This window comes from Poecilia formosa, unplaced genomic scaffold (assembly GCF_000485575.1).
Source record: "Poecilia formosa unplaced genomic scaffold, Poecilia_formosa-5.1.2 Scaffold86, whole genome shotgun sequence".
NCBI classification, from domain to species: Eukaryota; Metazoa; Chordata; class Actinopteri; order Cyprinodontiformes; family Poeciliidae; genus Poecilia; species Poecilia formosa.
In genome coordinates, this window is record NW_006800025.1 from 56,043 (window position 1) to 80,356 (window position 24,314).

Here is a 24,314-nt window from a genome sequence, read left to right on the forward strand (position 1 = left end):
TGTTTACTGCTGTGCAGAGTGTTTAAACAAAGACTCAAGCCATTGTGACATAACCCAGGCTTAAGACAGTTGCACCAAAACAAATTTATCTAGAGGATAAAAAAAATGCTCTGAGGAGCAGCAGACTGTGGCTGAAGTTCAACTCCCCACATAGACGAAGAGTCACGTCAGTTCTAGTCCATTCTTTAACACCCAACTGGTGTAAATCACACCACCCTGATGTTGACCTATCATAGGGGGATAGAAGGTGGATCCCAGCCTGCTGGAAAGGCAAACAGTGTAGCAAGTGGTTTCTATTAAAACTTAAAGTGGTCCTATTGTGATACCTGCTGAACGAAATGAAGATGTTTGAACCTCAGTTTTAAAAGGAGGCATACTTGAATGCTTTTATGGTGGGCACATGAATCATTTTAAAGTGTAGCAGGACCACATTTGAACTTTAACCCTGGCGGCTCAAATTCAACAAGGACTCTGCAAATAAACCCGTCAGTAGTCCATATGTTGCTGTTAATCCTTCTGAAATATACAGGTTACAATGTCGGCCTGTGTGTGGTTAAGGTTTTTAATTTCACTCATGATGAGAAATTTATTTCTTATTTCACTCTTGGCAAGCTCTCCGGCTAGCAAGCTTATTAAGCCAAATGTCACAGATTCTTGCAATGATATCAGAGGCCAACAGACTGTAGTCACATCTTGCCAATATTTATTCAGTTCAGCAGAGCATAATGTAATCTGAAAGACAAACACTGTGAAGGTTGGTTCAATCACTGAGCTGAAGAGAAGAAATATAACCTTTCTCTTTGCGCTCACATTTGAACTTTACTAGTGATTGACTAGTCAAAACTGCCAATAATGTTTTAGAAATATCATTAAAACGTACACTTGGTAATTGGAAAGTTATTCAAAGTTAAAGGAACAAATTGTTGTTGTTGTTGAAATGAAAAAAAAGGCACATGCTGGAAGGCATCTTTGTGGACACCCCTTATCTTTTATGTTAATGGTGTTGCTGATTTATTTGTGCCAGAGCTGAAGTTTACAGTCAGCTGCCTTGCTGTCCCCGTGGAACATAGAGGAAGTGCAGGTAAAAGGAAGTCTTGATTTGGATTGTTCTGCTTGTTTCTGCCACCTCCATTGAGATGAATAATATCCAAGATGTGCCTCTTCTGCTCTCTGGTCATCTGAAAGTTCCAGTCACCAGATCTGTCGGCTAATATTAGACCACTTCCTCCGCAGTTAAAGGCCAAACATCCGATGTTACAACCATGTAAACAGATCATCTCTTGCACATATTTCTCCGCTTCTTTAAAATAATTGCTTTAAAAAAATTACAACTTTGCAGGAGTTGATTTTTATCTTCTATTACCGGAGCCAGCTGACATAAAGAGACATGAGGTGACGTTGCTGTCTGTAAATGAGCTCTGGGTTTTTAAGCGGGGAGACAAAAATCCTCCAAATGATGGCTCTTGGTTGTAATTGTATGGTGTTAAGAGTTCTGCTTAGATTGAAGCTTGAGGTAAGTTTGTGAGAATATCCACGTTGTCTGAGTATACTGAGCAAGTGATGCAGGTTATGGCCAGAAAAAGTCTGAGACAAGCATGCTGCCATCTTTGTGCTTATGTTGGCTTGTTTGTAGCCCTTTAGTAATGCACAGGTCACTTGCCAATTCTTGCCAACCTGGTTATGATAAAAATCTTTCCAGTTCTGTATCTTTCACACTCTATTGTGTTGCATGCATAAAGACTTCATAAAAATAATGAACTTTTATATAAAGGAATTGCACAAAGTACAGATTTGGATTATTAATTTTCCCAATATGTGCACTGCAGTGAGATACACTCATGCAATTATTGGTAGGATATTATAATTGGTGTTGTATATTCATGCTTTACATACCACTAACACATGCAGCTCTGATATGCAATGTTTTATCAACTCCAAAGGAGAAACATTTAGAAGCTACAGCATTATAATCTACTTTTGTTAGTGTTAACTATGGATCTGCTCACTAATATTACTAGATCCGGATATCCCAGATCAATAATGGTAAGCAGGAGAACAAAAACAAAGGTTTTTATGTTTTTAGTTGCATGGAAAACAATTTTGTATGAAAACAATTTGGATCACTTCAGTATGAGATCTGTTTGATCCAGAAAGTTTTTTTGAATAAAACTCAGATTTTTTTAGGGGGATTTGCTACTTATCAGAATAATTATTTTAGTCAAAAGTTTTAATAAGATCATTTCAAAAGTGCATATGTTCATTTTAAGATGCCACATTTTACACCAGACTGCCATATTAAAATTACATTTTCTTATTTGACAGTGTATATGAATGAACAGACAGACAATACACACTTGCATGCAAGCAGGAAAAAAACCACACACATCCACCCACCCATCCTTCTGAACTTCTGGCTCTAATCACCCAATATGCTGTTAACTTAACAAAATGAAATGAAATGGTGAAACTGTTGCTGAGCAACACTTCTAGATCAGTAAAAAAGGAGAAAGTCGTAGGCAAGATGATAAAATTATATGTTTAAAGATGATGAGATAACATCTTTCTTTTAGGATTCTGAATATGACGGTCATTAAGGACCTTGGACAGAGGTGAAGAGAAACCAGAGGCTCATCTAGTTTGGGCACTGTAAAAGAAACATGAATTAATTGGCTAGAGGAGAAACCTTTCTAATTTTTGTTGAGTAAATATAAGTGTTGCATTGACAGAAGTTCACATAAGGTTGGAAGTTTTCTCATCTGTCATATGTAAGATTTAAATGAAATGATGCAAAGTCCTGACGTGGAATAAAACAATGTAACTGGCCTGAAGTCTCAGTAACATTTACTTGTGCAGCTATATTTTTGGTTTCTAAGAAAAGCACCGTCGGTTTAAGGTTTTTATTTTGTCTTGGTTTCAATTTAGTGTGACGGTAACATGGTGAAGGTGCTTTAAACTTTTGGTATTTTCATGCAGATTGGTGTTTTGATTTGGGCCAAAGCAAGCCAAGCTGCATAAAGACCAAGCATGATGTATAAAACTGAGTTGTTCCAGAATAAAAATCCAGTAAAACACAAACCAGACGGGGTCTTCCCAGCCTCTTAAAATAACATTTACATCACTTCCAGTTAATGTGGCAGCATCGGTGACCTAGAAATCCCCCTCGTCTTCTGATGTCATTGAACACAGCTTGTATTTTCTGCAGCTTGACTCAGTTTTCCTCCCCTACCTCTAGACATGCCATCTAGGTTGGGTCTTGGTGTTTGTTGGGGCATGTTCCCTGGCAGCAGCGGCAGATGCTGGGTCTGTAGGGAGCTGCTGCTAGTTCAGATAAGCGGATCCTTTCATCAGCGTGGTGGATTTGGCGCGCGCGCACACACACACACACACACACACAGACACACTGGCTCAGAGGAGAGCAGCAGCTAAATGCCCGGCATTGTCATGAGTCCGGGCCAGGTGATGAGAAGAAACCTGCTGCAGCCATTGGTCAAAACATTAGTATTCACAGGTCTGGTGGACAGCAGTGAAGGAGTGCTGGTCCTGTCGGTCAGTATGCACACCTACCTGAATGTATAAGTCTGATTACTGAAAGAAAAACAAGCTACCACCTAATAGTGTGGATTGGTTTCTGTGTTTAATTGGTCTTACCTGGGTAGTAATTGATAAATGTTAATCTTGTATTTTTTCGATCATACACTGACAAAAGCAATTTATTAAAACTCTTGTAGGTCTTTACTTATTAAGATATTTTAAATAATGGTTTATTGACAGTAGGGTTGGTGATATCACTAAAAATAAAATCAGATTCTTTTTTAATGCCAGATGCAATTTTAATTTATCTCTGTGGTGATTATGAGAATATGTATGCATCTTTATTATTAGCAGAATAAAGATGTAATTTTACTAGAACATTTTAAAATGACGAGAAAACTGTGTTAATGATAAAAAAAAACAATGATTGTGTTTTGCTTTTTTTTGTGTTGGAGTATTAATAAAATTACTACTTCAATCTCAATATTAAGACTTTATTTTCACATTATTTTGATTTTAATACCATGTGATTTTTTTTCTTAACCGTTGATTTTCATCATAGAGTTGACCTGAATTCAAAGTCCAAATAAAATAGACGCTGTAAAAAACCGCTTGTCAAACAATGTGGTGAGTCTTGGCTGTGCCGACATCACTCTGAACAAAGGAAACCAACAGAGTCCAATGGTGGGGGAAAAAAAAAAAATCAAAATTTTCCATAAATTAAATCTTCAAAAACCAAACATTTGATCAATAACATTGATTTATTGCCCAGCCCTGATTAACTGACCTTTTCAGAACTCGATGTTATTCTGAGGCAGTGATGCAGGTGTGTGGCAACATGGGAACATCATGGAGGACGGTGGACTTCCAACATCAGTGTTAGTTGGGTACCACTGTATTAAGCTAAGACAGTTTGTAGCTTTCTTCTGTCAGTGATGAGTCCTTTCAATTCCTGCCTTTTAATGCTGTTTCCGCTTCAAATAGCTACTCAAACCGTTGGTCTGAAAACAGTGGATCAGAGTTCAGTGTGGCTCGGCGCTGCTGCTTGTTTACTCTGCGCTTCCTCTGCGTGTCTGGGCCCCTGGCTCTCTTACATCATCCTTTTGGAAACTAATGGACACAGCCGGGTGCGAGGGGTGATGGGTTGGGAGTAAGCGATGAGGTAGTTCATTTGTCCCATGCTCCAGCCCAAATGAGATGCAGATCTGTTATGTGTGTGTTTCCCTGAGTTCCTCTTTTCTTCCTAATCAGTTGCACTCTTTCCTGTTTCCTTTGCAGCATTTTACTCCGAGACTCTGTCTTCAATATGTTTCAAGTATGTTTCGTTATGCAGTTTGTATGATTTAGAATCCTTCATAGCAATCCTTTCTTTCATGCTGTAGTCTAGTTCATGAGTGGTTTTCCTGCTGCATTTACTCCTTTTCTACTAAGGGATACTTGGCTGGAATAGAGCTGCTTCAGAGAAGAGCTCCTAGCTTCATAAATATTACATCTACGGCCCTATATTTTTTACTTTGCCGTGTATCTTGGCACGGCAGTTGCAAATCTCTGGATGCTGTGAAATGAACATCAGCTGCAACAGCACGACAGTAGATCTGTTACTGGATAAAATAGGCATCAGGCTGTTGCTGATATCAAGCTATGCAAAGATTTTAAACAGCTATTTAAATATACATCTTGCCATTTCAACTGTTTAAAGTCCTTTTTTACGATGCTGGAGAAAGTCCCAGACTGTCCAGGGTTTTTGTTTATCTTCATGGAGCGCAGAGTGATGCATGTCTACCTATTCACCACCTGTTGATCAGATAGTTTTAATATTAAAGCATCTGATATCAGCTCTTTAGATTCAGTGTGTTACTCCATTAAGATCAGAACAACATTTTCAGGTTTCCTTGAAATCTGCTGCTAACTTTAGCTTTTGGTTATTCTTAATGTTTGCCTGAGTCTGTACCTATAAATATGTATTTATGGTTTCAGCTCTATTAAGCAATACCTTGTACCTGTAACAATGACTCCTGCCTCTGTTTTTAAGTAAAAGCAATAGGCTCATGATATATTTTTGCCCAAAGTTTTATATGAATAATGTACAACTATTGTTGCTAAAAGATTTTAAATCAACATAATTTAATGCCTTCCTGGAAATGAGACAAGTTGTCTTTTTGCATTAACACACATTAAACATAGAAAGACATGACATGGTCCATGTCCATGACATCTGTACATGTTATCAACATAAGTACACATTCATAGAAATATGTTACAAATATAATTTGAACGAGGTGGATAATTTCCTTCAGAGTTTTTTTTTTTTTTTTTTTTTTTTTCTTTCTGTAAAACGGCGAAATTAGATCAGTGCAGTAAATAGCTTCAGGGCTTCGTATTATGTCATTGTGTTGTCGAAAGGCCTTTGGTCTCTAAACACAAATAACAGATCGACCTACTCAAAATGCTGATGATGCTCCAGCAAATCTGTGTGCAGTTAAATTTAAGTGCTGCGCTCAAAACATGAGCATATAAACACATTCATACCCCTTTGTTACAAAAACCAAACAAACTTGAAGGCCACTTATTGCCTGCACTTAGGAAAGTAATAAGTGGCAAGGGATACTACATGGAAAAAAAGGCTCTCATGAGTGGATATTTATAAAACGGCTCAAAGAATTATTAAAGCGTGAAATTGGATTTCGGCTAGAACCCGTTTTGTGTCGCAGGATTCTTAGTCGCCCCAGTTTTAATTTGGCCTTTTTTTTTTTTTACCCCAAATCTCCTCAGCTAAACTACAGAGTGCTGCACCCTTGAACCATCATCAGCAAACACTATTAAATTAAAACAATGAAATTAAATTTGCAATTGCCCTGACATTATTCTATGATTTTCCACTGGTCCACTTTACAGGATGAAAATGCCACTGACTTGTGCTAATTACCTGCTGATTCCCAACCTGTCACTTTGCTGGCTTGCTGTGCCCATGCATGCATGACATCCACACACCTCTGCATGGGTTCCTTTGCTCCTTGACTCGACTTGAGTGTCACTTTTACACTCTAATGGACTCATTTGTATGCTTCCTTGCCTGATACCTGTAGGGTGGTAACTACATGGAAAGGGAGAGCTTGGGCCGCTGTTAACGGTGATGTTCAGTGAAGCAGTTTCCTGAATCTTCTTGAATCGAAATTTTGTTTTCTTGCAATCGGTTTGTTGTCTAAACAGATCTTGTGTATATAAGTACTTTTAAGCAGTACAAACACTTTTGTACCTCTGAAAAATAATCTTGAAGGAAACTTATTTCAAGTGCACCTAAGAAAAAAAAATCTTTAAATAAACCCTTTATTTAAGAGCGCTGTTCTATTATTATTACTGCACCGGTCAGATCCTTCAGACTGTATGCGACTTGTGAAATATTGTTTCATCCATACATGTTTTTCAATAATCTGCATTAGATGGATTTTCCACGCACAGGCTGTAGAGTTCAGCTTGTTTGAAGAAGTAGATGTGCATTGATCCATTGATCTAAATAATGTAAAATGATGTCACAGGGGAGTGGACTAATGGTTTTTGGCTGTAGTTGTCCTGTGGTTGCAGTTTCCTTGGGAAGCTTGAGGATAAAACTGGCTGAGTTACAAAGATCAGAGACTCTGCTCTAGTGTAACAAGAACAGTAAAATTTTGTTTATTATTATGTCTGTTTTAAACTGATGTTATGCATAAGTACATAAAACAAAATTTTAAATAAATTTTAAATATCTATCGTTTAGTTTCAGCTTTTCTCTCGCCTCTCTGTCTTACAGCAGCTTAACCAGCCTTTATGTGCACTGAGGAGAATGCTTATGCAATATTTCCACAGACACTGCTGGAAGTAACAAAATCTCTTAGTCAAGTCATCTACCATAAACTCTCTCCTCCCAGTTATCTGGCTGTGCAGGCTGGAGCTGGCATCAATCAGCCCTTGTTTTAGTCTCCAGCTCTGCAGCAGCAGTCCTCCCTCTGATCCCATCGCGTTTTACTCCTAGTGCGCTTCAGATTTCATCGGCATTCATTGTCAGCAGCACCTGCATTCCAGAGATTGTGTTGCATTTTCATTCTCGTCATCATCGGTAATATAGTATGACCAGTAACTACAAGTCCAGTTCCCAAGTGTCTGAAAAATAAATGTTTGTAACGACTGCTCTGGCTCCTGTGGCTCTTGTTACCCTAGATGCCAGATTTGCCCCTCGGGAACGGTGAGGAAATGGTTCTAAATTCCAGCAAAAGCTCCCGTGATTCACCACCGGAGGTGTTGCAGTAGATAAATGCCTGCAGCTCTGTTGCATCACTCATTTGCATAAACATTTCAGGGATGTGGCTGTCCTGACACGTGAAAAGTTCTCCGACACACACAAATGCAGCTGGATAAAGGTCAAAGCTGTTGCTTTGCCTTGCTCTTTTACTGCATCCTTGGTTCCCGCAGTTTAAATTATTAGCTTATGTTTTTAGGGCTTCCTTTTGTTGTCCCGAACTGATCCCAGTGCCCATGTTCTGCTCACGGTTTATCTCATTACCATCCCCCTCTGCTTCCTCTCTCTTCTCGCTGTCATTACAGTGTTTTGGCTGCTGTCCCGTTGCCATGCAGAGACCTCAACAATGGCCCCTCTCTGCCTGGGAATGCTTATTCAATTGTGGCAAACTTGGACAATGGAAACATAATGTCTCATCTCCCACCTGAAATCCTTTATAGACTCTGAGAGGGATTGCTGAAGCTCATAGTCATCAGCAACTTTTCCACCTCCCAGACTAATGACTTATTATTTCTGTACCTGCCTAGAGACCACAGACTGTCTCTGAAGTGACATTGAGCATGTGTAGATCCAGGATCCAAACAGTCCAGATGGACAGAAGAAACGGTGAAAGTAAAATCGGCCCCCTTTGAAGTTCCCTGAATTGGCTGCTCATTTGTTTTCTGCACAAGCGTTTGAACAGCACGGCATCTGCAGAGTAAATCTTTAGTGTTCCAGTGCGACAGCCCCCTACTGTCCGAATAGTTTAAGCCGAAGTCTGAATAATGTATAGCATGTTGCCCCAGTGTTTACCCTCAGACTATACAAAAGTGAATGTGCCCCAACGTGGTTCCACGGGGAGTGAAGGGAAAACAGTAGTGGGCGGACGGAGCCAAGTGTCCCTGCCGGGACAGTCTTTCTTTGGCAGTCCAGCCCGAGACAAACTAATGTTTGAGACGGAGATAAAAGTTCAGCAGACTGCCAAAAGTGAGTCATGCTGTAGCTGAAGTACCAAGCAACCATGCTCGCTGCTAGTTATCTACAAAATATTTTAGATGTTTGTCATCAAAAAGAATGCAGACTGTTTCTAAATCAAACATTTGTGTTTTATGTTCAGTTGCTGTTTCTCCCATTTAATCTGTTCATTCAATTTCTGAATATCAAGATGAGCCTCCTGCTTTTGCTATTGGGTGATAATCTGCCGTTACTCAAATGGACTGTTTCGATTGTGTTCTTGTTCCATATTTCTGTTGAAAGTGCTGAAATTAACATTTCGAAAAGAGGGGATTTCTCTCCTCTGAGCCATGAGCTCCACCTAATCGCCGCATGGCTGACGTCACCCACGCCGATCTGCCTCATGGACTCAGCTGCGAAAGGAATGAAGAGAAACGAGTCGAGATCTGTTACTCAGGTTGGCTTTGTCGCCCTCAGTCACTCATCTGTTATTTCTTTGTGTGTTTCTTTTCGACCAGCTCCCTGCTCTGCCCTGAAAACAAGCTCTCTCAGGCCTGAACCAGAGGGAGAAAGCTGCCCCCTGAAGATGGACAACACCCAGCGGACAGAGTCTCCGGTCAAAAAGGACAGTGATCGAAGGCCGACGACCCCCGTGAAACCAGACATCTCTCGATCACCCAGCTCTCCTGCTTCACCGGTGTCCAGGTCAAAAAGAGGTAAATGAGCAAGAGATCTTATTGATGACATCTCTGCGATAAAATGTCTTAAAATCTGCCTTTTTCTTGCACTCCAGACTGGTATAATTGTTACCAGTTTGGAGTGGTTTTATTGGACTGAGTCGTAGTCCAGGATCTGCCGAAATATTGATACAAAGCCTTTTTGTCCAAGCAATTCAACTGTTTTTGTCAAAAGCTTCAATACAACAGACCTGACTAGAGATGTATCAATTTGGTGTTTGTATCCGTATCGGCCCCATTAGTGGAAAAAAAAAAAAATCTAGATTGGGTATCGGTGACCATGATCCATATCAGCCGATATCTGCATCGATATCGGAAGGGAAAAACATGGATACCTTGACCTGACGCACTGCTGCCTTCAAACTTTCAAATGACCACATTTTTATGCTGATTTCTTAGTGCGAGATGGATTATGTAGCCATGCTGCGGACATATTGAATAAATAAAAGTAAGATGATCAACATGCATTTTGAAGGTGGTACAAAAAGATAGGAAACAGATTGCTAAAGATGGAGAGAAATAATGAAATGTAAAGTTCATTAAAGGTGACACAATAATTCACAATCTGGCCAAACTTCAGAAAATTTTCAAACTCGGTTGAAGTTTTGGAAAAGTTTAAATAAAAAAATGTAAATGCTGTTATAGTGAAGGAGCAGTGAAAATACGCAGGTGTGGCAGTAAACACCGCAGAGAAATTGGTTGGTCTGGTTAGAGGTGTGTTGTCTTGAGTAAAAGATTCTGTAAGATGAGTTTGCTTTTACTTGAGGCGCTGTTTTGATGGCCATGCACTTCCATCTGCACTCTGCTGGAGTCGGGTCGGCTCTCTTGAGGCAGTCTCCAGATTAAAAGTGACCACAGGCTTTCAGACAAAAGAGAATCCAATAATAACTTTCAGGAGGTGGAACAAACTTGAATCATGTTATCAGAGAATCAAGTGGCTCAACTTCTCCAGGTTAAATCAAGTTAGTAAAGAAAATGTCTCTAACATGAACAATTATTCTCTGTTGTGAAGTGGATGGTTAAGGAGTCCCATTTCAGTCAGTTTGACCTGGTGGCTGCACCAGAGTTGTTTCCTTAATGGCTCCACTTGAGTTTCAGGGCCTTTGAAGTGTAAGCCTCTTTAATCTCCTAAATAACAACTAATCATTACATTTTCTGTTTCACTTCTCATCCACCAAACTTTAGTTTTAAGTGCTTTAAAAAATGTTAGTAACTGCTTGATTTGTTGCTGTTTTTTTGTTTACTTGTAATTCTTTAAATGCAGATTGCTTTGTTTTAATTCAAGACAGGTTTAACCTAATTTAACATAATCTGAGAGTTTCCAGATTTCCAAAAATGTCCCCCTCGTCTTTCTTTTGATTCTTTTTAGCCGCCAATTTCCTTTTCCCCGTTGTTCTCTTAATTTCTTTGGAGGTTTGGACCTTGAACCGTTTGGAAATTAAAGCTCTCTCTGAGCCGATAATTAGTGAAATAAAAGGATGAGACTTGTGGTTCAGCTGCTAGCTACTGCCTACGGTGTGCTTACACAAACTTTAAACCATCTGAAGCATTTTCCTAAAATGGCAAAATAAAACTCCCTAACACTTCATTGCATAGCTGTGCTGTCACCCCATAAGTCAGAGGCAAAAATAAATAAATAAATAAATAACACAGTTTCCATTTTTAGAAGGGCATGGATCTGTAATTTAAAACCCATATACCACCCGGCCACATTTCATAGGCCGGTCTGTTTTTGTCTCTGAAGCTTTATACTCAGGATTGTTATGGTTAAAGTGGCTGAGAGGTGCAAACAGCGCCACATCACTCCGACCAAGGCTGCACACATGGACTTTCCATCTCGCTATAAATATCAAAGTGGGTCAGCGGTTGTTGTTGTTAAGAGGCTGCAGAGCAGATAGTTTCTGTATTTCAAGATTCATGCCTCACCCTGTTAGAGGAGTTCCCACTTCGAAGACGCTCAACATCTGGGCTATGAAGAGCGAGGGAGATGATGCAGCACTGCGACTCGAACCAGGTCAAGAACGTTATCTGTGCCGCTGCTTCCCAAAGGACCACGTTATTTGCAGTCATCACATTAGCCTGTTCTGTAATATGGAGTCTGGGTTTTCATTGCTGCTTTACAAAGTGGTGATTTCAAATGACCTCAATGAGTTAGAAAATAGGTGACCTATATTTTTATGTGAGGGATTTAATTGTAACAGGAGAGATTTTAGAGTGAGTGTTCAGATTCTGATAAACTTTAAAGCTGCAATAGAACAAAAAATGTACGACAGCTGTGATGAAGGTTTACAGGGTTACGACAGATGAGAAACACCAAAATGTTCTTCTGTCCATCTTTTTCATGTACCCATTGGGAATGTTTGTATTTCTGTGGCACCAAAATGGAGTGAATACTTTAGAAAATGTTTTAATTTGATAGAGTGGCGTTAATCAGTTTGGAAAGCTTGTGTTGCTTTTATTCTTTTAACTTTTTGAATTGCTTGTAAAATAAACTGACATAGCCCTTGAATTTTCAGCTAAGTTCTGCACGGGTGTTGATGTGTTTGAATGTTGAAGCTGCATCAACACATGGAAAGTGTGGCTGTGATTAAATACAGCATTAGCCACATTTTTTCTCTGGAAAGCTCCTGTTAGTTTGTGGTTTGAATTCTTGAAATAGTTCAGTGTCTTTTGTTGCTTTTCTCCGCCATCGTCCTGAACCGAGTGCATCCTCTGAGGCATTTGGAATTTTATGTGACGATCGTTTGGAGATGCGCGTGTCCTCCTCCAGGCATTAAATATTAAATTCAAACGTCCACCCACATGAAGGTGACATAGATTTGCTGTGGATTCCTCCTCTCTTCTGGAGAGGAGACTGCCTACTTTGCACCATTCACTGGAAGGATGTGTTTTTTTTGTTTTTTTTTCTCATCAAGAATATACATTCGAAATGAATGCGTAAATAGAACATAAATGTTTATGGCATATTGCCTGTTCTCTACATGGGTTACCTTGTAGAGACGTATTCTTGGCTTTGATTGTTGAGATGCAGAAAAAAAAATTACTTGTGTTCATCAGACTCCTTGTGCTTTGTTATTGCCAAGGTCAGTCCTCAATTAAACAGGGGCACAAATGTAGCAGCAGCTATTTAGTAGATACTGGACAATATAAATGCAGAGTTGACTAAATTATGTGTTTTCTAAATGAAGCAAATGACTGATGAGCTATATTTGTTGGCTACTTTGTACACAATGCTTTGCAGTGTGTACAGTATATTTTATTAGCATTTTCTGTCATAGACCAGCATAAGTAGTGCATATTCTTGAAGTGGAAGAAAAAGGTAGCATGCTGCATTTTTCCCATATAGTCCAGTATTTGATCCTGTGTGAAATTTAGTCTCTGCTGTTCTGCAAAGTCCTCGAATGTTTGAGACAACATGATTGATCAAACAGCATCATAGAAACCAAGAAACGGTCCAGACAAGTTGAGGCTGAAGCTGTGGTAGTGTTTAAACCTTGGATGCAATATAAACAATAGTCCTGGCTTTGAACATGAAAAGAAATTTGAAAGACTGTGGCTTAACGGCAAACCTACCAAAGCGTGCTCGTTCGCCTATCCTGACAGATCAGGCAAGGATCTGTCAGGATCATATTAATCAAAGAACAACCAACCTGGCCAGTTTGGATATGCAGTTAAAGGAGGTCATTGTTTAATGGAAGGCATAAGAAGTCGTGTTTTCCATGTATAGGACGCTGCAATTATGTGGTTGAGACATTCCCCAAAAGACTTGAAGCTGTAATTATGACAAAAGGTGGTTCCACAAAGTAATAACTAAAAGAGTTAAGGGTGGGGCTGTAAACAAATGCATGTCACACTTTTCAAATAAAATAAAATAAGCCCATGTATCTTGTTTTCTTCCCTCTCTTGTAATGGCACACAACCTTTGGTCTATTACACATATTTCCTGAAATATATTGAAGTTGGTAGCTGTGATATGACACAATGAGAAATTATACTTTAAGGAGTATGAATATTATTGCAAGCCAAAGTACATAAAGAGATAAAAACAATTTATTGTATTAATGTTGAGTAAACTTGATGTAATTCAGGGTCGTTTCTCTCCTTCACACTGCCTTCTCTTTCTCGTTAATCGTTCTTATCTCAGACGTTATGAAGTCAGAGGAGAGACAGAAGCTTGCGAAAGAACGGCGGGAGGAAAAGGCCAGGTATCTGGGTAAGTAGAAACGATGAGTGGGCACACAAGTATGTTGGTTACATGTGATGAGAGCTCCCCCTTGTGTTGGCGTGGAGGATGTTCAGTTTGTTTTTCTGCACTGGTCTGGCTGCGGAATACATGCACATGCTTCACAGACACTTTGAGAAAATGAGAGCAGGTGGAGCTTCTGCAGAAGCAGAAAATATAAACTAAAGAAAATCAACCAAGTGGGCCTTCATTCTGCATGTTTCTGTAAGCAGCATTTGCTGAGATTGCTACTTGGCTGCTCGCCCGACTGTCTTTGTCTCGACCAAGTCATATGAAAACAATTCTTCACATGCATGATGCAAAAAAAATAAAAATAAAATAAAATAACTTGACAATTAAAGGACACATATTCTCTTTAGTCATTATATCTGGAAGTTTCATATCTTTGAAAGACACAACTCTGCTGTTTATTTAGCTAGAGTTTTACTTTTGGCTGATGCATTTTATCACCTGGCTCCACTCAGCCTCTCACTGCTTTGCATGATTGACAGTTGCTCCTGTCTTCTTTCCTCCTGCAGAAGAGCTCAGCAAGTTGCAAGGTAAGCCACTCACCTGCGTTTCTGTGGTGGTGGTGGTGATGGCCTCCTTCCGCTTTCTTTCTTTCATTTTTTTTTTTTAATCATTCAGTTTATGCTGGAAGTCTTCACTTATGATTTTCATCTGTATAATCTAGAGCTGGGTAATGCATCAATAAATACAATTGACACTATGGCTGCACAGTATTAAAAAAGCCCTTGAAATTACAGTTTATTGTTGAAAATATTTTATTATAACATGGGTCAGAGCATTTTTCTTAATATTTAGCAACTTGTTCACAAACAACTATTGTCAGATGTGGGTATTCAAGAGAGTGACGTCCATCTAAATAGCCAAATAGGTTATTAACAAGCAGGGCTTGAATGCATAGTCAACCAGATATTGAAAGCCGTTCTTTGCAGTTGAAACTTTGCTTACATTGATTGTATTTCAATATATTGTGCAGCTCCAGTCAACACCGACTATAAGAGATGGAAACTTGGAAGACATAACACATCAGCTTGTACCTAAAATGTGATTATTTTAAATATTTATATATGTTTTGATAATGCACAATCTGGTAATGGCACAAAAAATGTGATTTTAAATTTAACTAGCTGTTGTATATGTTGGTGATCTTGCCCAGCCCTGGGGTATTTTTTTCCTTCCATTTTTAATCTAATGGTCCTGTTTTGAAAACATTTTTTGTCATCTTTTCCTTTTTGATATGTCGAACCCAACTAAATGTCTGTGAACATCCTCATCATCTTTTAAAGCAATCATAAAGTGATCATTTAACCATCTTCCATATGAATGGATTTCATTTAATGCACAGAGGCTGCCGAGTAACCTGCCCTTTGTGTGAACTTTGGTCATTGTTCGGTTCCAGCTACAGAAGATGACATGTTGGAACCACTGATTGCCATCTTCCTGGAGAAATTGAAGGTTTTTTGAGAGACTTGCAGCTTCTTTTGGCTTGGCTGTGAAATTATAGTTAAACAGCGCAGCGTTGCCAGACAGGACGTAACATTCAATTTATTCAAAAAAAAAAGAGCTGTGGCATTTGAAGTAAACATATTTAGCTGCATAGCTGAATGGCTCATAGACTGTGCAACATAAATACGTAATACTTATTTGTATTCTTCCCCATTGTAAGTTTCCTCCAAAACGGGTCATCATTTTACTTGCAGTGATGCATTGTCCTTGTCTAATCCGTCTTAGTGTTTGAATGTATTAAGATGTGTTTGACACAGTTGATGCTGTGGCTCAGCGTAATTGGGCGATCACAGGGGCATGCCAGATGGTATGGGTCTTATCTAATTCACTGTCAGACTGGGATAACAGAAGAACTCCAGAGCCAAAGCTCTTGTTTACATTGTCAGCTTAAAGGGAGGGAGGTTTCGGTTCAGCTGCACAAATGATGGTGTTTCTAGTAACAAAACGCAAACGGCAAGTGTACTTGTGTTGCACTGTTTAGTCACAAGGTATTTCCCTGTGATTTTAAAATGAAAGGGGAAAAAAAAACTTAGATCAAAGAAGGCATTAAAGAATAATAGTAAAATGACATAAAAATAGACAAAATGAAAAAAGAAAAACAACTGAAACTTTGGCTTTGTATGGCAGGTTTTCAATTCAATTTTATTGACGCCATCATGAAAATCAAACCTAATGGGAGTCTTTTTTTTTTTTTGCTTTTTTTTCCTTCATGCTGCTAATCATTTGAAGCTTGTAGCTGACAGAGTTTCAGTAAAATTGACATCTGAGGACTTTACTTAACTCTCTGGTTTTTAGGCTTATTGAGTCAAGTGGATTAATAATCTCTGACTCCGTATGCAAATTCTCACCCTTCCAATCACTGATATTATGAACAACCTTAATCTTAAACTGCAGGGGTCGTCAGTAATGTATTGACACAGATACAAAGTTGTGCATCATTGTAATGCTTCATATAATCTGAACTAGGTGAAGCATGTAGTAGATATTTATTAGAAGTGTTCTGAGAACTGAGCCTTGAGGAACCTCAAATTTGATTCACCCAGTTTTTTTTAGTTGCCATGTGACAGAAAATGATTCCAGTCTGCCAAATAAAATGAACCAGTGCATCACAATACTAGACTCTTTTCCAACTATGACCAGTTGAGGAACTGAGTGGCAATAAGAGTGAAAAATAGACATTTTTAAAAATTATTTTATGTATGTTGTCTTGCAAGTTGAACTGTCTTTTGCAGCAGATATAAATATTTAAAGCTCCAGGTCAAAGCTCCTCTCTGGCTTTTTAATGACCTTACTGTAGTCTGAATCAATGTTGATTTCTGGTAGGAAATGTGTTTACTATGCACCAGCTTGCAGTTTCAGATTTAGACATCTGTTTAAAATTTAAAGCCCCAGAATGTAAGTGGCTACATATCAATAGCACTTAGCTGCCATCAGACTAACTTCAGGTAGTGTTTGGCTGAAGACTGAAGCTAATTTGCTGCTTATTCCTTCTTGCATCCAGAATCTTTGTTTTGATGACAGAAGGACGTTAAATTCAAATATTCAAATCAGAATTCCCTCACATTTTGTATTAACGAGTTTTGCTGGTATGCTACTTGCAACCAATTTTGTCGTCTTCATTTTAAAGTATCCATGTTAACAAGAGTGAAGGTTATTCAGTAATAAAAGGATGTCTTGAGTATTTTGGGTGGCGTTTAGGGTCATTCTTTGGGCCAGTTTTCCTGCATACATATTTTCTTGAGAGGAAGAGCTGATGTCTCTTCAATGTCGAGCAGCAATGAACAGACCTGTTCCTCCCCTCTTCCCCTATGGATTACAAATCAAATAGCTGTCTGGTTGAACGATGTGGGGGGAAGAGGATTCTTAGAGACTCATTGTCTCTAAGAACAGGGTGGGGAAATCAACTTTTTTGGGGGGCAAAATGAATGCACGTAGCTGGACATAGACAACAACATCGGTAGCCTACAAGCTACTTGTTAAGCTTAAGGTTCTGTATTGATATTAGCTAGCTTGTCATCTTTTAGCTAACTTTACCAGCATCCAACAGCTTTACTCAACTCAGTCGGTTAGTTTGGGTGGAAAACTGTGAAAAGTTATTTACGTTTTGCTGGTTTACTGCCATGACTCTAACACAAACCTGCGTATCTCTGCACAGCAGCAGCAGGTCTCCTTCACTGCCGCACAGGTCCAAACCCAGCGCAAGTGTCGTAGCACTCATGTTGCATTTAAAGGCGGCTTGGAAAAACAGGTTACCACGCGTTAACAACGGATTAAACAGTTTTAACTGCTGATAAGTGACAGAGGACACAGATATGGGAAGTCTGTGAGCCCCTACTGTATCAAATTGACAAAGGAATAACAGAGCATTGGCCATTCTAAGATAAAAACCCAGCGCATACAGCGTTCATGTTTTTTTTCTCCATCCAGATGGCTTCCCGTGCCCTCCCTGCAATGGCACGGCGCCCCTACTGTGCGCCCAAACTGTGCGCCCAAACTGTGGGGTGTGCCCCTACGGGGCACACCCCACAGTTTGGGAACCTCTGCTTTAAAGGATTACAAAGCTATAAAAATGTCACCTCAGATGGAATTCATTTGGCCTAACTTGCCATTATGCAGCACCCTGACAGATTTTTTTTAAAGGTGTAAATTCTTTGAACAAACCCAGAAACAAAGTGAGTAATACAAATTTAGAGCTTTTTAAAGCCAAACAGCAGATGTGAAAGAAACAAAGCACAACATGTAGGAAATGTCGTTTTTACTGCAGGCATAAAACCCGTAGTATACAGTATTTAAGATTTATTAAAACAAAAGCCAGATTTCAGTTTCACAGAACACACATGGAACAGTTTTCCCACTAGAGAGGGGGCGAAGCACAGGTAACCTTTGAGAAACTTTTCCTCCTCTAAACATGCCCTCTGTCAAATTATAGCGGCCAAAAAGAACCAGTGGCTGGAGAAGGAGGAGAAGGCGCGGCAGCTGAGGGAGCAGCAGCTGGAGGAACGGCGCAGGAAACTTGAGGAGCAGCGAGTCAAAGCCGAGAAACGGCGAGCCGCCTTGGAAGAGAGGCAGAAACAGAAACTGGAGAAGAATAAAGTATGTTTGAATGGAAACAGAGGCGATGTTTGTTTAAAAGTAACACATTTAGAAAGTGTTGCATCACCAGTCTACTAATAGTTGAGACAAAAGTTCATTGAGGAGTGAGAAGTTAAATCTCTTTTTTGCTGTAATGGCTCATGAAGTGGGTCAGCTGCAGATGGAAGGATTTAGTTTTACTCAGACGTGAGTCAGACATAGTACTTGAATCTGGGCTGCTCATCTGACTAACGTCCAACAAGATAAGTTCTAACAGCTTGCATCTTTCCACGCATGTTCCCCAGAAACGCTACGAGGCGGCTATACACAGATCGACTAAGAAGACGTGGGCGGAAATCCGCCAGCAGAGAAGTTCATGGGTCGGCACGGGATCGCCAAACTCCAGCCAGAGAGAGAGTGAGTTCATGCTGCACATCTGGATCAACGTTATAATTCAGTCTTGATGAGATGAAATCAATTACATGAACAACTTCCTGCACGATTGTTGGTCCAACATCAAAACAAATATTTAGTTATTTAGACTGGCTACAGATTCTGAAGTGATGATGGTTTTTCCTCGTGTTACCGCTTTCCAGGGCTTTTGATCTGCATCCTTATCCACATGCAGCATTTAGACAAAACAAATACCGATTTAATCTATATAACACACAAAACGTTTAAACTTTTCTAATGTTGACCCAATAATATTTTTATGGGGACCTAAATATAGCATTGACAATTTCATAAATAGAAACCTAGAAGGAGGAACATTTCACTATTTTTGAAAAGTACTTTAAGCAGTTTTGTTGCTAATAATGCTGAGATGTTTTCATAAAATGAAATTGTCAAGGAATATTACCTTTTTGCTCATTTTTGAGTAAAGTAAAAGTTAGAATTTTTGCTACTTTCGTATTGTTTTGCTATTAAAACAGAAAAAGTGATATTGGACTCATTAGCATTAGTAAACGAAAAGAGCAATCTGTGTTTTGTTGTTTTTTTTTTAAGAATGCAAACCTTTTCCTGTGAGATTTTCAAAGCTCTGCCAACATTTCCAAATCTAGCATAGTTCGACTGCAGAAGTTTGAAAGCGCAAAAAAGTTAAAACGGAGAAATGGAGTGAGAGCTGCCTGAACAACTGGCTGACAAAGAAAAGTTTCCTTTTTAAAATAGCTTTTTGCAGCTAATCTGTCCTTCTGTTCACCTCACTGACACTGAAAATATCTCAATTTCAGTTTTTATTAACCACCTAATCCTGCTTGAAACCTGCTCTGTCTAGTGTTGGTAGTCATTAACATTGTTTTTCAGATTTCATATGCATTAACTAATTTACAATTTAGTAAATTATTACATTTACTGATTCTTTTATTACATTCAGTGCTCCTTCAGTGGATAGAATTTGGGGAAAATGCTTTTTTTTTTTTAAAAAAAAGAAACAAAAACAAACAATGATCCATTAATTTGGGACAGACTGCTGATTAATATACTACTAGTGAAATGCTGTTAATGTTTTGTTGCTACCGTCTTCTTTTTCTGTTGAACAACTGAGTGAGTGTGTTATACGAATTGTGCTACTTAACATTGTTGTTCATGCATTTTAAACAGGTTCCTCTTGAAAATGGGACTTTGTGTCTCGGTGATCTTTACATGTCTGAATAAAGAGGAAATGACTGCAGCAAAACTAATGCAGCTGCTCCTTCAAAGAGTCGATGTGTCCTAGCATAACTCATGACGCCTCAGACGCTCCCGTCTGTTCCTCTCAACTGTGTGACCTTTGTGAACATCTGTGTGGCGCTCTCTTGGCTTCTTAGGCAGATGCTCTGTCTCTGCGGTCAACCTGCCCAAACATGTGGACTCTGTTATAAACAAGCGACTCTCCAAGTCCTCGGCCACACTCTGGAACTCCCCCAGCAGAAGTAAGACTACATCTGGAACGGCCCACGCCTGTTTAAATCTCTCCATCATTCAGCCACTGGCGACACCCACGAGTCCATCCATCGTTGTCCTTTTTTTTTTTTGCCCCCCCCCCCCGCAGTTGCTCCCTTTCACTGTCTGATTTCGGCACCTCTCCTGTCCCTGATGGTTGACAGTTGACCCATTTCCATCCTTCAACAAAACCACAATTCTTATTTTTGTTTTTTGACTCTCCGGCCTTGTTTTTTTTTTTCTTTAAATTGTTCTGCATGCTTATTTTTTATGGGATTTTTTTTTTTACTGTTGTTTTGGTTCTTTCATTGTCTTGCGATGATCATTACATTTCTGGTGGGTTTGTCACTGTCCTTATTGGTTCTTTTATGTTCCTTCTGATCATAATTCACTGGATGAGGGACATCTTTGATTATGTAATTTACTAATGACATCAAATTTGTCAAATTAAAAGGAAAATTCTTTTTATTGATGTTTAAAAGGTCTGCTGAGGCTTAAGAAGTGATGCAAAGGTGGAGAAACATTAGAAGCAAAATGTTTCAGTATTTTTTTTTGTTCATCTTCCCAGAATGATTCCTCTTCAGTGTTGATACAAAGAAAATTCCAATCTTTCCATTTTATCCCAACAAAGAGTGATCAATAACAAACACAATGCCTTCAAAATGACTAAGCAACTACACTGATTGATTGTATAACACATCTTTTAAAGTATTTTCCTGCAGAATCCTTTATTTCATAATTGTGGGAACACTTTCTTTGGATCTCTGTTGTGTTGGGTTAAGGAAAGATGTGGTTCTGAGGCTCATTTTGAACCCAACTTTTATATTTTCTTTTTCTTGCTTGCAGCTCGCAGCCTTGCACTGACTCCATGGGAGAGCAGTATAGTCGACCGACTGATGACGCCCACCCTGTCGTTCCTCGCCCGCAGCCGCAGTGCTGCTAGTGTCCTGAGTAATGGAAAAGATGGACGTAAGTTGGGTTTCATAAGACCGCATGAATTCATAACGATTTACCAGCTTTAACCTCTTAACTCTCAACCACAGACTCTTCTGTGTGTCCTCGTTCGGCCTCAGCCAGCCCCCTCACCCTGTGCGCCCACCAGCCACACCACCGCTGCTCTGACCGCTGGAGGGTGACGTCTAGCACGCCGGACATCACTCAGCGGCAGCACAGACGAAGCTCCACGCCTGTAAGTTAAAAGCAGTGGATACATTTTACTAGACCTGATGAATGAATAATGGGTGAAATTGAAACTACCAAGAACTCTTTGTCAGGATTTTTGTTACTGAAGTGCTTTGCTAAATCGAGCATCTTCAGCATCTGCTTTGATGGGACTCAGTTAATCAAGTGCTGACAAAACATGAAATGGTTTCCTATTACTTTGAACTTCATAAATTGTATGAGTAGTGTTTCAACTCCCCTAGAGGCGCCTCAGTTCTTTATGAGCAGCTGTTGAGAGGATTTTTAAGAACAAAGACCAGGTGATGTTTTTTTTTTTTTTTGCAGCAGCAGCAGACAATACAGCGTCTGGTTTCCTGTGATTAACATTTTGCATGTTGTGAACCTTAAAAAGGGTTTAGATTTTTCTTTAATTAGCTATACAAACACTCTCATGTTTGTTTTAGAGATGCAACTGACATAAAATCGCAGAAGATTGACAAGTGATGAGTATCTGGAGTCGAGTTTAGTCAGGGAGGCTGATGAATGTAGTTGGAAAAGCCTCGATCGTGGCTTCGCTCTAGTGTTTGGGATCTTTAACACACTTTGAATTAAAATGTATCCTGGTCTGAAAACTGTTTTTTTTTTCTAAACTTTTCAGCTTTATTTCTATAATAATAATAATAATAAAAAAACTTTTTAAGGAAAATGAATGCTAATTTTGGTTAAAAATCTTTTTATTTCAGATGGATAAAAACAAGAAGGAAAAAAGAGACAAAGAACGGGAGAATGAGAAGGAGAAAAAGGCCATCAGTAAAGAGAAGGTGCTGAAGAAGAGGCAATCCCTTCCCAGCATGAGACACAGACCTGATCCAAGGTATGTGATGTATTTGTAATATTCTCAGCTTAAAAATATGTGGTTATGACTGTTAAAATAGAATATTTCTTCATAATATTCACATTCAGAGAGTCCTCTCTAATTCCCTGACCACACAATAAGTCACTTCTATAACGGATGGATGGGGCGAAAGGGGAAAATAAATTAAGTTCCTTGAGGTACAGGCTTGGAGTGGGAAAACATTTTAAAGACAGGAATGGCTCACTTCCAAGTGTTTGTGGGGCAGTGCCTGTTTATTTTGCAGTGTGACTGCAATTATTCAAAATCATTTTTATCTAAACAAGCTATTATGTGTTTTTAGTTTTCCGTTTTGCAATCATTTCCTTCATGTTTCATATGTTCCCCCTCGTCTCTCTCTTCCAGTCCAAGTCCTTTATCTAGACAGCGACCAGCATCCCCGGCCACACTCAAGGGCAGAAATGCCTCTCCAAGCCCCGCTGCCTCCCCGAAGCCCCCATCAACCCGTGGCAGCCCAGCCACTCCTAAAGCCCGGCCGAAACGAGCCAGCACCCCGGCCAGGATAGACCACCGGACCGCTTCCCCTGCTCCACTGGAGAGAGTGAAGGAGCCCCGCAGGCCCACCACTCCAGAGAGACGGAGGAGTGAGTAGCTAAAGCTGGAAAAATAGTGAATTTCTTGTGCTTCTCTAACTGGAGCTTATATGAATTAAATGCTTATTGGGAGTTAGACAGGGAAGTAGATACAAACCTGGATATAGATGGGTTTGATTTTTCTTCAGATTGAAGTGTAAACTGGAGTGAAATGTTTCAGACTATATTATTGCAGTACAGGTGCATCTCAATAAATCACATAATCAAAAAGTACTTGCATTTCAGTAACTCAATATAGTTGAATGATTGAAATAAATTAACCTCTTAATGACATCCATTCTGTGTATTGAGAGGAAGAAGTGTTCTACTTTAAAGACTTTTTGTCCAACTTAGCTACATCTTAGTATAATTCACAAATAACGTTCCTATGGTATCCGCAAAGCTAGTTTTATCAGCTGATGGTGATGTTGCTGGATAGTTTTCTCAGAAGAAAGCATTTGGGTCTGGGAATGGCATCTCGCCAAGCATTTTAATTTAGCATTTCAGACCTGCATAAGTACAGAAAAAATGTGCATTAACAGAATTTATTTAAATAATTGAATTAAACTCTCTTCTCTTGTGCCTTGGTCTATGTCTGTATCTCAAAGAACAATAGAATAAATGTAAAAAGCCTTTGTAATGTTTTTAATAAGCAATAAGTATGAAAAGCCATCTGTCATATCTGAGCCGCACTAAGTGCAGACAGACTCTGCTTATTAACTTGGCCATTTAGTCCAGTTTTCTGCTAGAATTTTTTTTGTTTTGGAGAAAAAGTAAGTGGAAATATCCAAAAATTAGCACCCAGTCAAAACTGATGGCTCCCATTTTAAAATACTTGTGTTTCAGGTCCTCCTGTGGCTCCTGCCATCACAGTTTCTTCTGCTGCTGCTTCCACGCCTCAAACTCCAAGCATCCCCAGTCCCGCTCTCACTCCTTCCCAGCCCGAGCCAGCGGCTTCAACCCCGTCTGCCCGCGCTGTGTCACCTTCACCCTCTCCGTCAGCCAAGCCCATGGCCGGCACCAACGACCCCGAGGAGGCGGCCCGCATCCTGGCAGAAAAACGCCGCCAGGCCCGGGAGCAGAGAGAGAGGGAGGAGCAAGAGCGGCGCGAACAAGAGGAGAAGGAGAGGTCAGTCAGTCTGGGGAGAGTAGATGTGCAAATGGAAAGCTCCTGGTTTGATTTATAGAATGGAAGTAAGCTTTTACTTTTGTTGTTGTTTTTTTTTTTTTTTTTAATGGATTTGACACATCTGTCAAATACGTACTTTGAAATGCACTGCAATCAAATTGCCTTTAGAAGACATATAATTAGTTAACACATTCCACCTGTATGCTAGCTATTTAATGTCAACATAACCCTGCAAAAACACAAAATCTTACCAAGTATTCTTGGTCTAATTTTTAGTGCAAATATCTTATTACACTTGAAATGACATGCAACTAA

The 24,314-nt window shown here is 39.5% G+C and overlaps 1 protein-coding gene across 4 annotated transcripts in view; it reads left to right on the forward strand.

The window, feature by feature from the left end:
• map7d1a (MAP7 domain containing 1a) overlaps positions 1–24,314 on the forward strand; it is a 40,019-nt gene that overhangs the window by 4,477 nt on the left and 11,228 nt on the right. The window contains exons 2-12 of one of the 4 annotated variants that reach the window (XM_007557221.2): positions 9,256–9,453; positions 13,619–13,687; positions 14,236–14,256; positions 18,159–18,322; positions 18,607–18,718; positions 20,110–20,214; positions 21,071–21,193; positions 21,268–21,413; positions 22,129–22,259; positions 22,644–22,882; positions 23,717–23,999. In XM_007557221.2, coding sequence (XP_007557283.1) covers positions 9,256–9,453; positions 13,619–13,687; positions 14,236–14,256; positions 18,159–18,322; positions 18,607–18,718; positions 20,110–20,214; positions 21,071–21,193; positions 21,268–21,413; positions 22,129–22,259; positions 22,644–22,882; positions 23,717–23,999 — 1,591 coding nt within the window. The remainder of the gene's footprint in view (positions 1–9,255; positions 9,454–13,618; positions 13,688–14,235; positions 14,257–18,158; positions 18,323–18,606; positions 18,719–20,109; positions 20,215–21,070; positions 21,194–21,267; positions 21,414–22,128; positions 22,260–22,643; positions 22,883–23,716; positions 24,000–24,314) is intronic. The other 3 variants (XM_007557223.2, XM_007557222.2, XM_007557224.2) reach the window with 3 other exon arrangements.